The 17,916-nt window shown below is 54.8% G+C and overlaps 1 protein-coding gene across 1 annotated transcript in view; it reads right to left on the bottom strand.

The window, feature by feature from the left end:
* Positions 1-2,352: 2,352 nt before the first annotated feature.
* The window catches only part of LOC107114260 (thyroid receptor-interacting protein 6-like), a 17,632-nt gene continuing 2,068 nt past the window's right edge, over positions 2,353-17,916 (bottom strand). The window contains exons 2-9 of the mRNA XM_015415704.1: positions 15,704-15,816; positions 12,488-12,604; positions 11,699-12,394; positions 10,451-10,541; positions 8,106-8,275; positions 5,682-5,860; positions 5,257-5,418; positions 2,353-2,488 (exon numbers count right to left, since the gene is read on the bottom strand). Coding sequence (XP_015271190.1) covers positions 2,353-2,488; positions 5,257-5,418; positions 5,682-5,860; positions 8,106-8,275; positions 10,451-10,541; positions 11,699-12,394; positions 12,488-12,604; positions 15,704-15,816 — 1,664 coding nt within the window. The remainder of the gene's footprint in view (positions 2,489-5,256; positions 5,419-5,681; positions 5,861-8,105; positions 8,276-10,450; positions 10,542-11,698; positions 12,395-12,487; positions 12,605-15,703; positions 15,817-17,916) is intronic.

Genomic DNA, 17,916 nt, shown 5'->3' with positions numbered 1-17,916 from the left:
CTCTTCGCCCTGCTCCTGCTTCTGTTCTGAAAGGGGTTAGGGTTCTGCCGACGTGGCCGAGCCTTTGCCAAGGAAGAAGTTTCCTGTTTGCCAGCTCTGGTGTCTGGCTGGCTGCTCTCTGGCAGATTCCCTCCGTTCCTTGCCCATAAATGAGTTGCAGGGGGAGAAGGGTCAGTTCAGCACCTGGGACAGCATCAGTAGACTGGACTCCCGTGCTGCCGTTATGCGCGGTGGTTGTGCTCCTCCACAGGCGTAGAATCGCAGAAGGTGAAGCAGATAATGAACTTGAGGGGCTCTCCTGGGTTGCTAGCCCTTCGTCTTCAGAGTGTTCTGTAACGGTATAAAAGGGTCTTCTGCCTGCCAGGGAACCCGTTTGGCTTAAATGTCACTGAGGTCACATCCGGATCTTGGGGGAGATGAATGACCTCCTAGACCATTTCAGTCTGGCTTTGTCTGGCGTCTGGGGCAAACCACTCTGGCCACCCTAACAGGCAGCCTCCGCTAAGGGTGAGGCAGGGGGAGTGTGGTCCTGTTCTTCTTGGAACCCTCCAGCTTTTTTTGCCACCTCCCCTCACAGTCTTCTGGACCGGATGACTGGGATGACTGGGGGGGGGTTGGCTGTCCTGTGCTGCAGCAGTGGCTCTCTTCCTTGTCTGGCAGGCCAGTACCCGGGAGTGGCGCTGGGGCCTGCCGCTTGAGCCTGAGGGGACATCTGAGCCGTGGGTCTTGTCCCTAAGGCTCCGTTATGGCTCTGTCAGGCTAAGCTGCTCGGAGAGAGTGTCCCGGAGAGTCTGGAGCGAGAAGTTGTCCGTCTCTAGATGGTCCTCCCTTTTTTCACTGGAGTCAACTGATGCAGCGGACATTCTGGGAACCAGTGTCCCCTCTAAGCTGAGCTAGTGTGAGCTAGCTCACAGTGTTTTTTAGCCTCTGGCTCAGACATTTTTGTCTCAGCTCAGGAAGGATGGCTCCACCACAGACTAATTGATGCAGGAGCCAAATTGCTCGCTCACAACTTTTAATGCTAGTAGCTCACAAAGTAGAGTTTTTGCTCACAAGACTCCACCGCTTAGAAGGAGCATTGTGAGTGACCTGAAGGCCCTGGTGAGCTAGATTGGAGGGCCCACCACCATTGAAGCTCAGTCGGGGTGAGAGAGGTTGTTGGCGTGAAGCAGAGTCAGCCTTTCCTTGAATGGGGGCTGCAGTTGCCCTCAAGGAGAAGAGTTGCCACTTTTGGGGCACTTCTGGTTCCTGCTCTGCAGATGAAGGCATATGGGTTGCCTGCCTCTGCACAGTGTATGTGGTACACCCTTTGCCAGCTTTCAGTGCTGCATCCTCTCCTCGCAAGGCAAGACTTGGCCAGACTCTGATGGTATCCAGGCGAGATTACGTCTGGAAGTATGCACTGGAAGGACATGGGGAGCAGTGCGTGTGCTACTGCACAAGCAGGGCCCCAGGTGCCCACCCAGGTTCTCTGGTGGCCATTCGTTGTCCCTTCGGACCAAAAAGACCGAAGGCACTGAGGGAGCTGTCTGATAGGACCAGAAAAGAACAGTTTCTCTCTCCTTGCTGTGATGGAAATTGTCCGCGAGATGAGCCAAAGTTGCCTCCAGTGCCGATCCGGGCGCGGAGCCAGTTGGAAATGGGTCAAGGGCAGATGTGGTCCAGGTATCCAGCTGCCACGGCTCTCCTCCTGTCCCCTTGATCCCCTTTGCCAAGCAAGGGAAGTGGGAGGCAGGTCTCTAATTGTTCCCGTTCCCCTTTGCCAAAGCAGGCTTTCCCAGCCAAGGTCTGACCGCTTCCTCCTTGAGCAGGTTTGAGAAATCTGTAGTGGAAGGGAATTGCTGTGTCTGCGGCCATTTTGAAAAAGGCTTTCCTGCATTCTTGCGGGGCCGGCAATAAAGATGCACTGTGCATTGTGGTTCAGTCCCCCCCCCCCCCCCCCCCGCTTGGCGGTAAGCTGCCCTAAGAAGCAGATCTCATTGTGGGGTGGAAATGTTTACAATAAAATATACATCAAAGGGGGGTAGATCCTCCCACTCTGCCCAGCTGCGTTTGAAGCTTGGTTGGAAGGAAGACCCTCTGCAGGTGGAGGGCAGACTCCGTGGAGGGTGTTGGATCCACTCCAGTGTAAACCCACATAAACCCCCCTCCCCCGCCGGAATGTCAAGCAGCAGTAAGAACAAAACGGTTTTTTGAATGGCTGGCTGGGCAGCCAGAAGTTTTTACTCCTTAGAACTGGAGGGAGGTGGAGGAGGCTGCCGGGGGGTGGGAGTGGGGAAGCCTGCTTAGGATGCTTGCCTTAAAGAAGGATCCTGAGACCTTCCAGTGCTGGGCCAGGGAGGAGGCAACTCATCAAGCCTTGGGGCTGGAGGGGGGCGTGAACGTCTGAACTCTGAGCCCGGGGATGGGGCTCTGGCGTGGCCGGCGGGGGGGGAGGGGCTTCGCTTCACTTCCAGACTGATCTGCTTGCGGGTCGCAGCTGGACTCCCTGGAAAGATAAGGAGACAATGTGGCATTGCAGATTGTGCTTAATCCTGCTTGGATTAGGATGTAAAAGGTTTAAACATCTAAACTTCCCTTAGCAGTATTAGCTGAGAATTAACATGCACTGTTTGCATCCTTAGACAGTGCTGAGTGTGGCGTCCATTCTCTTTTCTGCCACCGGACTAATGCAGGCCACTCATTCCATCCCTCCTCAGTGGAGCGGTCATGTTCGGACCTGGCCAGTTCTGACTTGTGGGCTGACTTTGGGCTTATTGCTGGCGTTGGGGCCTGTCCAGACCTTGGTGTGTCCGTAGCTCAGCAGCCAAAGGTTCTTGATTGGGCAGAGGCCGTGATGATGGGGCACGACCTGTGGGCCCCCCACCTGCCTGTCAGCCGGCATCGGCCTCCACTGAATCATCTGTCGACCCCCCCCGCTTTGCCTCCCCAGCAGCAGTGGGGAGAGGGCCCCACCCCACCCCACCCACTCTGGGTGGATCAGCTCTTCTTCTGCTTCGGCCTTGTCTTAATCACTGGCCTGCCTTTGGGGTGCTGAAATCGCCCCCCCTCCCCCCCCCGGGAATTCACATTGATTATAATTGGGCACAGAGGCCCTGAAAAGCCTGGGAAAAATCAGGGAAATGTTTTCTCCATTTTTACTGAGTGCGTTTCCATTTTCCCCCCCAGTGGGAAAAAGTTGGAAGATTTAGGGGAGCCACTGTTTATTTCCATTGACTGCCCCTTCCCCCACTCACTAAATGAATAGACTTGCGCCTCCTGGGAAATCTGTGGGCCGGTGATAGGGAGGGGAGCTGCTGATCTTTGCTTCCGAGTGGCCTGCCTTTGCCTGGGTGGCTCTGGACGCCCTGATGGGAGGGGAGGGCTGAAGGCTGGCTCTGTGCAGAAGACCCCGGTATCGAAGCCGACCCCCCCCAGGCGCCTGCCTGCCTGCCTGCCCGCCCCTTTGGACCGTGGGGTGCTTGGAGGCAGCGGCTCAGGGGTGGGGGCAGGGGGAGCGGCCTTTCTTTGGCCACGGCTGGCGCGCAGACGGGGCCTCCACCCTTGAGCAGGTCTCCAAGAGCGATAGTTTATCTTAACTTGGTGCTTCCAGAGCTCTTTGGAGCTGCTCTTTGTGCACTCCCTGGCCCGTGAGGTTTGGACATCCCAGTCGCTGGCGCTGCCCTTGGGTGGCAGAGAGAGGCCAACCCCCCCCTCGCTCTCTCGCTCCTGCCAGCCCAGGGCTGCTTTACAAGCTGTGTGCTGCACACTGCTGGGGCTTCCATGGTGTAGGGTAAACTGAGGAAGCCCAGCCGCTAGCCCTGGCAGGTCAGTGGCAGAGCACGTGCCAAGCCGCTGCATCCCCTGAAAGGTCTCGGGGGGGGGGGCAGGCGGCACAGTTGGGGGGGACGTGGAGGGCTGCTGCTGTGCACAGACGAGTCGAGGGCTGACGGGGAGAGACACCTGACGGGGGCTCCTGCCACAACCTCGGGCCTCTCTTCCGGGCTGCTCTCCTCGCAGGTTTGAAAACAGGTGCTCAGAAGGTTTCCGGCTGCACGGTGCTTAAACAATTATGCGTCTTTGCTTCCGGACGCCAGCTTTCCCCTTCAGCAGATGTGACGGCGCGTGCAGTGGGTGTGCTTCCACATAGCTCTTCTTAGCAGGCTCCTTTCCATTGGCTCTGCAGGCAGCGCAGGCGATGCCTGCTGTTAGAGCCAAGAGGGGTGGGCAGGGGGGGGCACCTGTGCCGGGGATTCCGTTCTGTGGCAACTTCAGCTTAACTCCATGCTGCTGGGCGGTATTTGAGCAGTACCAGAAGTTGGATTGCTGGTGCGAGTCTTTGCAGCAAGAGGGCGTGGCTAAATTAAACTTATGGAGCAGAAGTCCACCAGTGGCTATTAGCCACAACGTATAGATGGAACATTAGGTCTGGGCCAATGATGCTTTGTAACATTGGTCCTTGGGGGGGCAACAGTGGGAGGGCTTCTGGTGTCCTGACCCCACTGGTGGACCTCCTGATGGCACCTGGGTTTTGGCCACTGTGTGACACACAGTGTTGGACTGGACTGGAGGGGCCACTGGCCCGATCCAACAGGGCTTCTGTCACGTCTGGGGCAGTGATGCTCTGTCTTCTTGGTGCTTGGGGGGCCACAGTGGGAGGGCTTCTGGAGTTCTGGCCCTGCTGGTGGGCCTCCTGACGGCCCCTGGGTTTTGGCCACTGTGTGACACAGAGTTTTGGACCGGGTGGGCCATTGGCCCTTGATCCAGCATGGCTTCTCTTATCTTCTTATGTCTGGGGCCGTGATGCTCTGCCTTCTTGATCCTTGGGGGGGGCAACATTGGGAGGGCTTCTGGAGTTCTGGCCCTGCTGGTAGACCTCCTGAGGACAGCTGACTTTTGCCTACTGTGTGACACAGAATTTTGGGCTGGATGGGCCATTGGTCTGACCCAACATGGCTTCTCTCAGGTTCTTATGTCTGGGGTAGTGATGCTCTGCCTTCTTGGTGCTTGGGGTGGGGGCAACAGTGGGAGGGCTTCTGGAGTCCTGGCCCCACTGCTGGAGCTCCTGATGGCCCCTGGGTTTTGGCCACCGTGTGGCACAGAGTGTTGGACTGGAGGGGCCAGTGGCCTGATCCAGCGTGGCTTGTCTCCTGTTCTTAGGCAAACCACTCTCTTCTGGCATTCCCCCCCCCCCAAGATCCCAGGGGCTGCACCTCCATGGAAAGGTGGTGTTTCCACCTAAGCCACGGTCCCTGAGGTGGGAAATGAGCTCTTAACTTGTAAATCAGGAGCGCCGCCAAATCCCGAAGGGCCCTCACCTCACACTTGTAGCAGCCGATGTGAAAACTGCGGTCCAACGCGACGATCCGCACCGTCTCCTCTTGCCCCGGCTCCGGCATGATGGCGTTTCCACACACTGAACACCGGGGAGCAAATTTCCTGGGGGAGGGGGGGAAGAAGGGAGAAGGAGTCAGCTGCAGCTTGGATGCCAAACAACATCCTCCGCCGGGGGAAAGGCCGCTTCCGCCGGGGGAAAGGCCGCTTCCGCCGGGGAAGGGTTCCATGGAAGGAGCTGCCAGGGTCCCCTGCTGGGCCGGTCCAACCCGCCAGGTTGCCTCCCATGGCTTCAGCCCCCCTTGCCCCCCCCAGCCCATGAGGCTGCCCTGGCAGCTGAACGCCCAAGATGGCGGAAAGCCAGTTACCGGTGGAAATCTTCAATGCAGTGGATCTGGCTGGTGGCGTCGACCGTGAAGGGGACGCCGTCCAAGCAGCGGTGGCAGACGACGCAGGTGAAGCACTGCGGATGGTAGGCTTTGCCCATCGCTCGCAGGATCCGGTCCATGATGGCCTTGGAGCACATCGAACACTTCTCCAGGGTCACCTAGCAGGACGAAAGGAAATGGGCCGTCCCCCCGTTACTGAAGGATCGCCGGGTCCCCTACTAAAGCAGAGGGGGCGCCCCGTGCCGGCCACAACAGCAGAGCGGCAAAGCCAGATACAACCGTGTGTGTGTTTGTGCTTGCGGCCTGCCAGATTCGTGAACTTCGCCACACACAAAAGGAAGTCTGGTGCGAGGAAGACACACAAAATCAACACAGAATATTGAGGGCAAGAGAGTTGCCGTGAGGGCAGCCCGCTCATACCGGGGAGACTTTGGAAAGCGTGATTTTCAAGGTGTTAGCCCCCTTCCCACAATCCTTTGTGGGGCCCCAGCTTCTTAGATTTAAAGCCCAGCCTTCCAATGACTCCTGTCACCTATTGGCAGAGCTGCTGTGATGTCACTGAATGTTCACATAAAAAGAAGTCTTTGGTCCCGGGTCACACGTACCTGAAAATGCGCGCGCGCGCGCGGGGGGGGAAGCGCGGCTACTTGTGCCGCGATAATTTGACCCGCCGCTGCGCAATCCAACGCAATGGCAGGTGTTTTCCCTTGCAGCCTGCTTCCTGTGACGCAATTGGAGCATGCCAGTGTGATCACACCAGCAACTCTGTCTCTGCCCGTCGCAACCTCTTTGATAGTGGATTTTCTGTGGTGTTTTTTTACTCCGCTTCTTTGGCTGACTGCTATAGGTTGCTGATGGGTGCCGGACACTTGCCAGTTGTGTCCGTGTGATCGGGCCCGTAAAATCCGACCAGCACTCGTGAGTAATGTGGGGCAAATTCTGCGTGTGATCGGGGCCTTAGTCTCTCAGGAGGAAAGTGCCAGCGACAGAATGCTGGCAAACACTGCACATTGGAGCGGGGGACAGTGAAAGGTCCATAGGGCAAGAAATAAACCGTATGGGGGATGGCATGACCGTATATGAAGCAGCCTTCTACTGAATCAAACCCTGCGTCCATCAAGTTCTGTCTTGTCTACTCCGACCAGTAGCGGCTCTCCAGGGTCTCAGGCAGAGAAAGTCTTTCTAATCACCTGCTGCCCGATTCTTTAACTGGAGATGCCGGGGATCGAAGGCGGACCCTTTGGCATGCCAAGCAGATGCTCTGCCACTGAGCCTCAGCCTCTCTACAACAAGAGAGGGTCTGTGAGCCCCAAGGAGCTTCAGAGGTTAAAGACTATGAGGACAGAGAAGGCAACTTGGCTTTTAAAATACATCCAGTTAACCAACCCAACCTTTGGATGCAGCAGTCCAGTTGTAAAGTTTCCAGAATTTCAGTCGTGTCTCCCTTCCCGTGGGTGGAAGCAAAGTTTCCCCTCTCAGTCCTGCCTTGGGGTGGGGGTGGGGGGCTGAATCCCCTCGCGCCTTTCCACCACAGGTGATCAAAACCAAGAGATCCCTGGGATCCAACCCATGAACAGCAGCACTCTGTCCCAGCTATTCTGGTCCCCGAGGATCTCTAAGCCTGAAGGATTGGGGGGGGAGGGAGAACTGGTGGAACAGACCCGAAGGATCTTCCAATTGGATGAGCCTCCAGTGCCAGTGTTCCCTCTAAGCTGAGTTAGTGTGAGCCAGCTCACAGTTTTTTAGCCTCCAGCTCACAAATTTTTGTCTTAGCTCAGGAAGGATGGCTCCAGGGCAAACTAATTTATGCAGTAGCCAAATCGCTCGCTCACAACTTTAATGGCAGTCGCTCACAAAGTAGGATTTTTGCTCACAAGACTCCGCAGCTTAGAGGGAACATTGGCCTCCATTCATTAATGAGAACCAAGCAAATGGATTTCACAGGCTCCAGGACCTGACCTATCCTAATAGTTCTGAGCTGGTAAGATGCTGCTGTGTCCAGTCGACCCAACAGCCTTTTCCTGTAGTTTGTGGCATGGCTTACTTGCTTGAGTCATCTGGGGGCATCTCTGCAGGAACACTGTCGAACTTGACATCTGCTCACAGCAAGATCCAAACGGGAGGGTGTGAGCTGTGCATGCCGGGCAGGGGGCATGCCTCTCCCCTGTTATTCTACCCCAGGGGTCACAGTAGCAACCCCGCCCCCCCTTAATTGCTCAGGTTACAGGGACGGTCTTTTGACAGTTCCCGATCCCGCAGTTCTGCAGATCGAAGACTAGAGAGCCCCCAGATCCCAGCTGTTTCCCCATGTCAGTAGGGACACCTAACAGGGGTCTCTGGACCAGCAGGTTTCCCTCTTTGCCCCTCCCCCCCCAGGCGTCCCTGAAGCTTATCGCCACTCACAATGTAGCAGGATTCACAATAGGAGCGCCGGTCGATGGCGTAGAAAGGCTGACCCCGAAGGCGACAGTGGCAGGTGGAACAGGTGAAGCATTCCACGTGGAAGACCTGGTCCATGGCCACGCAGCCCGTGCCGTCCCCCACCACGTTCTCGCCACACCGGGCGCATCGACCTGAGCGAAAGGGGGACAAGCGGTAACATGGAGATCTAGGGTTAGGGGGCCGGGAAATGGAGTGACTGTAGGAGCCGGTGGTAGAAACTGTCGTCAAGTCCCAGGGTATCTGGAGAAGCGAGCCGTGTGACTCCCGAAAGCTCCTCCCCGGCCACACATTTTGTTTGTCTTTAAGGTACTGTCAGAACCCACAGCTAACAACGAAGTACACGCATTCAGGAACGGTTATACTTTTATTGCAAAGCTATAGATGCAGTAACACAGGCACTGTTAGGAATGGCCACAGCCACTAGAGCCTAATAGGATATAGGGTATTCGTATGCACCCGCACAGGGCATTGGCCAATTAGGCACCCTCCCGCGCGCGGGATAAGTCAGGCAACCGTTAGGTGGCTAAAGCTGAGAACCAGGAGTCTCTCACGGTACATAGGAGCCCTCCAGACAACACAACATCCTCCTGCACATCTGTCGAGATAAGCGTTACAGCAAAGGCATAGCAGCAGGGATAGGAATGCAATAGCAATTAACAAGACACAGAATGAACTCCCCCACCCCCATGGCAGCATAGCTGACAGGTACTCCTGGACACTTGCTCTTTTCTGCTGGCAACCTCATAGTGTTGTCAGGGCAAGAGACGTTCAGAGATGGGTTTTGCCCTTGCCTGCCTCTGCGTCACGACCATGGACTTCCTTGGTGGCCTCCCAGCCAAATAGTAACCAGGGCTGACTAGAGATGTAAACTTTCTGGAAATTTTGAAGCTCGGACAAAAAACCGTTTTTTTCCCGGGGGAAATGGAAATTTTCGGAAAATTTGGGGGGGAAATGCTACATTAGCACTTCTTTTATCTTTTCCAGATTGAAAGTCATTCTGTTATACTTTAGGAACATAAAATATGACTATGGACATTTTTACTTGGCATGAAATTATCACAACTAGCCTATTAAAAATATAGTGTCTCCAAACAACTATTACAAACAGAATACCCACCCACATGCAAAAACAAAACTGAAACCTTTTTCTTTTCTTGTGACAATAGCACCTCCTAAAGGAAGAAATGCATCTTGTTCTTGCATTGGAGAGTTCAGTTGGTAACCTAGGACTTGCTTGTCCTCAGTGCACAGAAATTAGATCAATCTGATACCATATGTATTTTTTAGAAATTATTTGGAAAATATTTGAACACCTTGTCTTAAAATATTTTATCCGTCATGTTAAAATAAAACGTTCCATAATCAATTTTCTTTTCTTTTTTCAATTTTTCGGAAAAAAAAACAAAAAAGGCTTCAGGGAAAAAGAATTTTTCCAGTTCTCTCCCGGGCCTTCACATCTCTAGGGCTGACCCTGCTTCGCTTCTGAGATTTGATGAGATCCGGCTATTGTCCCCATGCCACTACTGATAGCAGCATACTTTCAGCATCACGCACCACCTTGTTGCCATGCTTAGAACATACCTTGGAGGCAGACCAGGATTAAATCCCTGGATTGCGGGGGGGGGGGGGGGGGGCTGAATTTGTGGCAGAGTTGAACTTTGAACCTGAAGATTTCCAGGGCGACGCTGCATTAACCAGGCTCACTGCCGTGCAGCCACCAGAGTTGCCAGCAGTGTTCTCTCTAAGCTGAGTTAGTGTGAGCTAGCTCATAGGTTTTCAGCCTCCGGCTCACACATTTTTTGTCTCGGCTCAGGAAGGGAGGGCTCCAGAGCAAACTAATTTATGCAGCAGCCAAATCGCTCGCTCACAACTTTAATGCCAGGAGCTCACACAGTAGAATTTTTGCTCACAAGACTCCACAGCTTAGAGGGAACATTGGTTGCCAGCCTCCAGGTGAGACCTGGAGATCCCCTGGAAATTATAACTGGTCTCCAGACAACAGAGATCAGTTCCCCTGGAGAAGACAGCCGCTCTGGTGGGCAGTGTTCCCTCTCAGCTGAGTAAATGTTTGCTCGCAAGACTCAGCAGCTTAGAGGGAGCACTGCTGGTGGGTGGCCTTTACGGCGTTACACCCCACCGAGGGCCCTTCCCCAAACCCCACCCTCTACCCTGACATCTCTAGGAATTCCCCAATCCGGAGCTAGCAGCCCTAACTGCCGTACAGCCCTACAGAGAAGTTCTGCCTCCAAACCGGAGCCACCCTGAGGGCCCTCCCCACGGCCAGATCTCCCGGTCGGGTTCCTCACCAAAATACTCGCCGGACGGAGGGTTGTTCATGTCATACACAAGTTTCTTTGTCAGCCGATCGAGCTCTTCCTCTGGGCGGCTTGGAGGGGCCTGCGGGGGCGGCAGGGAGAAAGGAAGCAACGGACCCTCAGTGCCGGGGAGAGGCCGGAGGAAACCCAGCCGTGGTTGCGGCTGACTCAGCAAAGGACTGTTTCGGTACCCCTTTTCCCCCAAGGCTGTGGCTCAAGCCAGACCGATGTGACGTAATTAAGGGCAGGGCCTCTGAGTGTGTGCCAAGTGCCGTTTCCCACACCGGTCAGACAGGACAGGCCACGCACATGTGGGGGCGCGCACAGAGCTTCCTGACCAGAGGGTCTCCCTTCCAGAGAGGTCTGACGGGAGTTACTGCACTGACGTACGCAAACACATTCAGGCTGCTTAGAAAAGCCACAAAAACTATAAAACCCACAAGACACACTCTCTCTCTCTCTCTCTCTCTCTGCCCTTTGACGGAAGTCCCCACCCCACCCCACCGTGACCCTATTGTGGGGACTAGGAAAGGTGAGGGGAAGGTCACATCCTGAACTCAGAAACCTCCATGTTCAAAGGCAGTCAACCTTTGCATCCCAGTGCCAGGCGGCCGCACCGTGTTTCTCTGCCCTGTTGTTGGCCCTCCGGAGGACCTGGCTGGCTGCTGTGTGAGACCAGGAACCAGTCCTGGTGGCACCTGGGATTTTCAGCTACTGTGTGACACAGAGTGTTGGACTGGATGGGCCATTGGCCTGATCGAACATGGGCTTCTCTTACGTTCTTATATGGAGCAGAAGTCCATCAGTGGCTCTTAGCCAGAAGGTATAGATAGGAACTCTCAGGCTGGGGCAAGGGATGCTCTGTCTTCTTGGTGCTTGGGATGGAGGGCAACAGTGGGAGGGCTTCTGGTGTCATCTGGCCCCACTGCTGGACCTCCTGGTGGCACCTAGTATTTTCGGCTACTGTGTGACTCAGAGAGCGTTAGGCTGGATGGGCCACTGGCCTGATCCAGCATTGGCTTCTCCTATGTTCTTATGTCAGCCCCTGGGGAAACTGGCTGCTTTGGAGAATCAGCTCTCTGGCACTGTACCCTGCTGAGGTCTCTCCCCCCCCTCCCCCAACCCCCCCCCTCCCCTCTCCAGGCCCCACCCCCCGAGTCTCCAGGAATCTCAGACCTGGAGCTGGCACCCCCACCTCTCCCACCCTCACTGGCACAATCCCCACTCTCTTCTTCTTACCTGGTGCTGGTATCGCAACCCTCCGCCGCCGGCTGGCATCTGCGAGACGGCCGCCAACTCCTCCTTCCCCGGCTTCACCAGCCCGGACTGGTACTGCCCTCCCGGGGAGCCCAGCTTGGCATGCCCTCCGGGGGCGGCGTAGAACTCCCCCTCGCCCGCCCTCTTGCCGTAAGACGGCGGCTCCGGGTACCAGGGGTCTGCCTCGTGGGGCCGGACCCTGAGCCCCGGCTCGGAGGCATACTGAGGGGGCAGCTTGGCCCCGTAGCCCGGCCGTGGGGACGGAGGGCCGTAGGCTTGCTCAGCCCTGCGCCGCGGCTGGTTGTAGCCCAGGACCGGCTGGGCCACCTTCACTTGGATGTTGAAATGGGGACTGGGAGAGGTCGAGGCCGTGGCGTAGGAGGCTGGCGTCGGCTGAGGGAACGGCTTGGGGACCGCCGTCGCCCGGTGGTAGCCCGCCCCGTAAGAGTCGCTGGATACCAGGGCGCCGTACTGGGAGGGCAGCCCCGAGGAGGCCGGGTAGATTGGCGCTTGCGACGGGGGTCCCCCGTAAGGCACGCTCTTGGCATAGGAGTCGGTGGCGAAGGCGGCAGGTTTGCCAGGAGGGAAGGCACCCGAGGGTCCCGGCTTGTAGGCACCGGTAGGCTTGGAGGCGCCCGGCTGTGGTGGGGCGGACGGGTACGGAGCGGAATCCACATTCTGGAGGAAGGAACTCAGGTCAGGAGTGGGCAGGACTGAGCGGGGGTCGGGGGAATCACGGGGCCCCTCACCACCCTTCTCTCGTTTCCCTACCTGCCTCTCACCCCGGCGGTGCCCGGCGCTCTCCATGTCCGCCAACATGTTGGTGAGCGAGTCTATCTGGACGTCGATGCTGGAGGAGCAGGCCGGTCGCTGGTCCGGGGAGGGGCCCTGCGGGGACAACGAGGGGGAGGGAGAATGGGGGTGGGGTTGGTCTTCTTCTAACAGTTGGGCTCTAAAGCAGTGTTCTCTCTAAGCTGTGGAGTCTTATGAGCAAAACTTCTACTTTGTGAGCACCTGGCATTAAAGTTGTGAGCAAGCAATTTGACTACTGCATAAGTTAGTTTGCTCTGGAGCCATCCTTCCTGAGCTAAGACAAAATTGTGTGAGCTGGAGGCTAAAAATCTGTGAGCTAGCTCACACTAACTCAGCTTAGAGGGAACACTGCTCTCAAGAGAGTGCGGGTGGAAGGGGCTCACCCGCACCACAAGGCCGCTGCCGTCTCCCCGCCACACCCTGACTCTCCCCCGCGTGGCTTGAATCCCTACCGCAGCAGCTCATCAGGCAGACGTTCAACAGGGGTGGCTTCCCACACGACACCACCTGCCTGGCAGGGTTCCCTCTAAGCTGAGATCGGAACAAAGTTTATTGTACGTGGCCACCAATGTTCCCTCTAAGCTGAGTTAGTGTGAGTTAGCTCACATTTTTCTAGCCTCCAGCTCACACATTTTTGTTTCAGCTCAGGAAGGGATGGCTCCAGAGCAAACTAATTGATGCAGCAGCCAAATCGCTGGCTCACAACTTTAATGCCAGGACCTCACAAAGCAGAATTTTTGCTCACAAGACTCCACAGCTTAGAGGGAACATTGGTGGCCACTGGCCGTCACAATTCCATATAAAACTAAATCCCTAATATCTTAAAATGCACACTTAGTGATTAAATTCAGTGGGAATTAAATTCATTTGTACAGTATCTGAAATATCAAAAATGCCTCAAATCAAAATTGTGTACAGCGTTTACAGACTCCAGTTGCAATTGTAACGATGTCAATGCCTTGCACCTCAGTAGGCTGCGTTCCTAAGAGCCACCTTTGCCTGAGCTTTCCTGGCTGCCAACGCGGAAAGTGCTACCTTACAAGACAACAGAAAAATTAGCTTGTCACTGTCAGAAAAACTGTGCAGTTGATTAAGTATTTGAGATAAAAATCTATTTCTAAGGTCCGAATATAGTGGACAAATCATTATGTAATGAAATAGATCTTCAATCAGGGGTCATTTCCTGCGGGAGCGCACAGGAGCGGAGCTCTGGCAGTAAGGAGCCCAGGGGGCAGGCACATGCAACAAGCCCCGCCCCCTGGGCTCCCAGCAGCCCTCAGTTGGGCCATGAGGAGCAAGAAGCAGCCAGGTAAGTTGCAGAGCCCCCCGCCCCCCGCCTTCAGGCACAAGCTCTCCCTCCTCTGTGAGGGCAGATCTGCACGTCCCCCCCCCCATAACTAGCAATCCAAAACAGTCCAGTGGCACCCTTAAGACCAAGTTTTGTTCAGGTACAAGCTCTCCCTCCTCTGCGAGGACAGATCTGCACGTTCCCCCCCCCAATAGCTAGTAATCCAAAACAGTCCAGTGGAGCCTGAGTGGTGGGTGTTGCCTTCTGACACACTTCCGGTGATGTCAGGGGTGTGTGGCATATGCAAATAAGTTATGCTAATGAGCTCCTGCACCTCTTTTTCAATGAAATGTCCCCTGTCTTCAATAGAAGTTCCACACAGACAAATACGTTGTTCTAGGCGATTTTTTAGTTATCTTCCAGTTAGTACTTCTGATGGCATGTTCTGAAATCGTAATGCCGTGAATGCCACTCGTAGACAATGTGCAATAATGTTTATCAAATAGGAGGGTCTTCAATGGTCTTTAAGTTTTTATACCAAGGGGCAGATTTTGACGGAGCAATTAACTGGTTATCAATTACATACGTACCCCCAAGAGCACTTTGGTCGGGGACACAACATCGCCTGGCAATTCCAGGCCCCAAGGAGGTAAGGCTTGCGGCGACCAGGGCCAGATCCTTTTCAGTGGTGGCCCCTACCTGGTGGAACAAGCTCCCAGAGGAGATTAGGGCCCTGCGGGACCTCATGCAGTTCCGCAGGGCCTGCAAGACGGAGCTCTTCCGCCAGGCTTTTAATTAGGAGCCGCCACTACCACCACTACTACCATCATGTGGTTAATAAATAACAGGACGGAAGGACGGCCACGGAAGATCTGCCAAAATACTACACGGCACTGGTACCACCGGACTATGTACTAACTGTAGTCGGACTCTGTACCAACTATAGGCAATACCACCTTTAATAGCAGCCTGATATTCCCCTGCAATCTATGGAGCCCATCCTGTTCTTATTGAGCACTTTATCCTTCGTTGATTTAAATGGTTTTACTGTTTTATTCTGTTTTACTGTGTTTTTATGTGTGAGCATCTCCACTATATACCCTTTGTCACAGATCTTGAATATTCCCTAAGGGTCTAAGCAAGTCATCCGGTACAGTGTATCGAGAAGTGGTGTTATGAAAAAATAAAGAGCCGTGTTCCCTCTAAGCTGAGTTAGTGTGAGCCAGCTCACAGTTTTCTAGCCTCCAACTCACGCGTTTTTGTCTTGGCTCAGGAAGGATGGGGCTCCAGAGCAACGCTCCCTCTAAGCTGTGGAGTCTGGTGAGCAAAAATTCTACTTTGTGAGCAACTGGCATTAAAACTGTGAGCCAGCGATTTGGCTGCTGCATAAATTAGTTTGCTCTGGAGCCGTCTTTCCTGAGCTAAGACAAAAATCTGTGAGCTGGAGGCTAAAAAACTGTGAGCTAGCTCACACTATCTCAGCTTAGAGGGAACACTGCTCCAGAGGAAACTGTGCAGTATCCACATCGCTCACTCACAACGTTCATGCCAATAGCTCACAAAGTAGAATTTTTGCTCACCAGACTCCACAGCTTAGAGGGAGCCTTGGTCTGCACCCGGAAGTCATGGCCACCTCTGGTGACTGACCCCTCCTGGGGGCCTGGAGGATATTCAGGGAGGTGGCTGAGTCAAGCCTGCCCCCGCCTCCCCACTGCTGGTATTCCAAGGAGGTCTCCCATCCAAGGACTTGCCGGAGTCGACCCTGCTTAGCACCCGAGATCTGATGAGGCTGGCCTGGGCTACCCCGGTCAGTGCACATTGCTGGGTTTGAAAGGGGTTCCCCGAGCCGGCTGCTCCTCCACCCAGCTGACCCCTGCCCAACTTACCTGCCCGTGGTAGCCTGGAGGAGAGACGCTGCCCCAAGAGCCCCCCGATCCTCGATCCTCTTTGGCTAGGTAACGAGGCTCAGCCGTGGCGTCCTGGGGGAGGGATGGGGGCCCTGGCACGAAAAAGAGGGAGGGAAACAGGTCAGAGTTTTCAGGATGGGATTATCCAGAATCCCAGCCGGTGACAGACAAAGTCAAGGTCAAAGCTATGTTCTCCGCCGGCAGTGCTAGGAGGACTGTTGCAGGAGACTGGAGAGAGACAGAAAAAAGAGCACCGACTTATCACTAGTGTTCCCGCTAAGCTGAGTGAGTGCGAGCCAGCTCACAGTTTTTTAGCCTCCGGCTCAAACATTTTTTGTCTCCGCTCAGGAAGGAGGGCTCCAGAGCAAACTGATCTATGCAGGAGCCAACTCACTCACTCACTCACAATTTTAATGCCAGTCGCTCACAAAGTAGAATTTTTGCTCACAAGACTCCACAGCTTAGAGGGAGCATTGCTCACAAGACTCCACAGCTTAGAGGGAGCATTGCTCACAAGACTCCACAGCTTAGAGGGAGCATTGCTCACAAGACTCCACAGCTTAGAGGGAGCATTGCTCACAAGACTCCGCAGCTTAGAGGGAACATTGCTCACAAGGCTCCACAGCTGAGAGGGAGCACTGCTGATCACAATGAGTAGCTGACATGTGGAACTCCCTGGCACAAGATGTGGTGATGGGTGGAGGCTGAGACGGACTTTAAAGGCAGCAGGACAATTCGATGGAGGAGAGGGCTATTTGCTGGCTGTTAGCCAAAGGGTTACCAACTCTAAATACCTGAAGGTTTAGGGGTGGAAACCACAGGAAGTGCCATGTAAAACTACAACACGGAAGAGAAAAAGAAAACAGAAACAGACCACAAAACGGGACTGTTTACGTTGATGTATCTATTTGGCATGTTTTCATCCTTAGAAGTTTGGTGGAATGTTTATAAATAGAAACGTCTGTTGCTTGTGAAAAAGGTGAAAGAGTGACACTAAGCTTTGGTGATACAAAGATAGTTGTTATATCACAGTTGGATTTTGCTATTTACCACCCGCCTGGAGGCTGGCAGCCCGACTTGAGGGGGTGACAGCGCTGACCCATGCAGCAACCCCATGTCCAAGCAGGGGTTGGCCAGACGGCCCTGAGAGGCTTAGAGTCATAGCCACCCTCAGCATCTTGGGTTGCCAACTTTGAGCTGGGAAATTCCTGGAGATTTGGGGGTGGGGACTGGGGAGGGACCTCATTGAGGTATAACGCATACAATTTGCCTGCCAAAGCAGCCATTTTCTCCAGGGGAACTGGTCTCTGCAGTTGGGAAATCAGCTGTGATTCCAATGGATCTCCAGGTACCACCTGGAAATTGGCACCCCTATGTAGTACCTCTAACCCCAGAGGTGACCCACTTTTGGATAAGATAAGAGTTTCCCTTGCGACCACTGCGGCTAGAAGACACAGACAATCACATTCTTCACTTAATCCTTCCGAAAACACTGGTTGTGCTGACACAGATCACAAAATCCAGGGGCAAAGAGTTTCAGGGGAAGAAGAAGAGGAAAAGATTGGATTTCTACCCCATGGCCCTTCACTACCCAAAGGAGTCTCAGAGCAGCTCACAAAGTCCTTTCCCTTCCCCTCCCCGCCACAGACACCCTGTGAGGGAGGGCTGAGAGAGCTCGGACAGAAACTGCTCGTGAGAGAACAGTTCTGAGGGAACTTGTGACTGACCCAAGGTCACCCCAGCAGCTGCATGCGGAGGCGTGGGGAATCAAGCCCGGTTCTCCCAGATTAGAGTCTGTGCTTCTAACCACTACATGTCGAGACCCACCCACTATCTTCTGCTGGCCCTCAATCCACTGCCTGTTATGGGGGCGGGGGGGACGACGCCTGGCTGTACCGTGACAAAACAGGCAATCTTTCCCCAACACCCTCTTCTTCCAGGTCTCCCTCGGGGCCTCATTCCCCCGCCCCCCCCTCCAGCCTGTCCTGTGATTGTCTCTTCCCTCAACTGCCAGTGCTCATCTGCTAAAGATACCCGTGGTTATACAACCCGCTTGATTGCCGTGGACAGAGGCCAAGAGCTTGTGGCTGCAGAGGCCAAGAGCTTGTGGCTGCAGATGTTCCTCGGCAGAATACTCCAGCTCGGGAGCCGGCCCAGCCCCCCCCCCCCCCCCGGGAGAACAGGGGGTCTTA

The sequence above is a fragment of the Gekko japonicus genome, unplaced genomic scaffold (assembly GCF_001447785.1).
Source record: "Gekko japonicus isolate JY-2015 unplaced genomic scaffold, Gekko_japonicus_V1.1 scaffold4376, whole genome shotgun sequence".
Classification (NCBI taxonomy): Eukaryota; Metazoa; Chordata; class Lepidosauria; order Squamata; family Gekkonidae; genus Gekko; species Gekko japonicus.
Note: the sequence above shows the minus strand (reverse complement) of the source record. Positions and strands in the feature narration are given on the sequence as shown.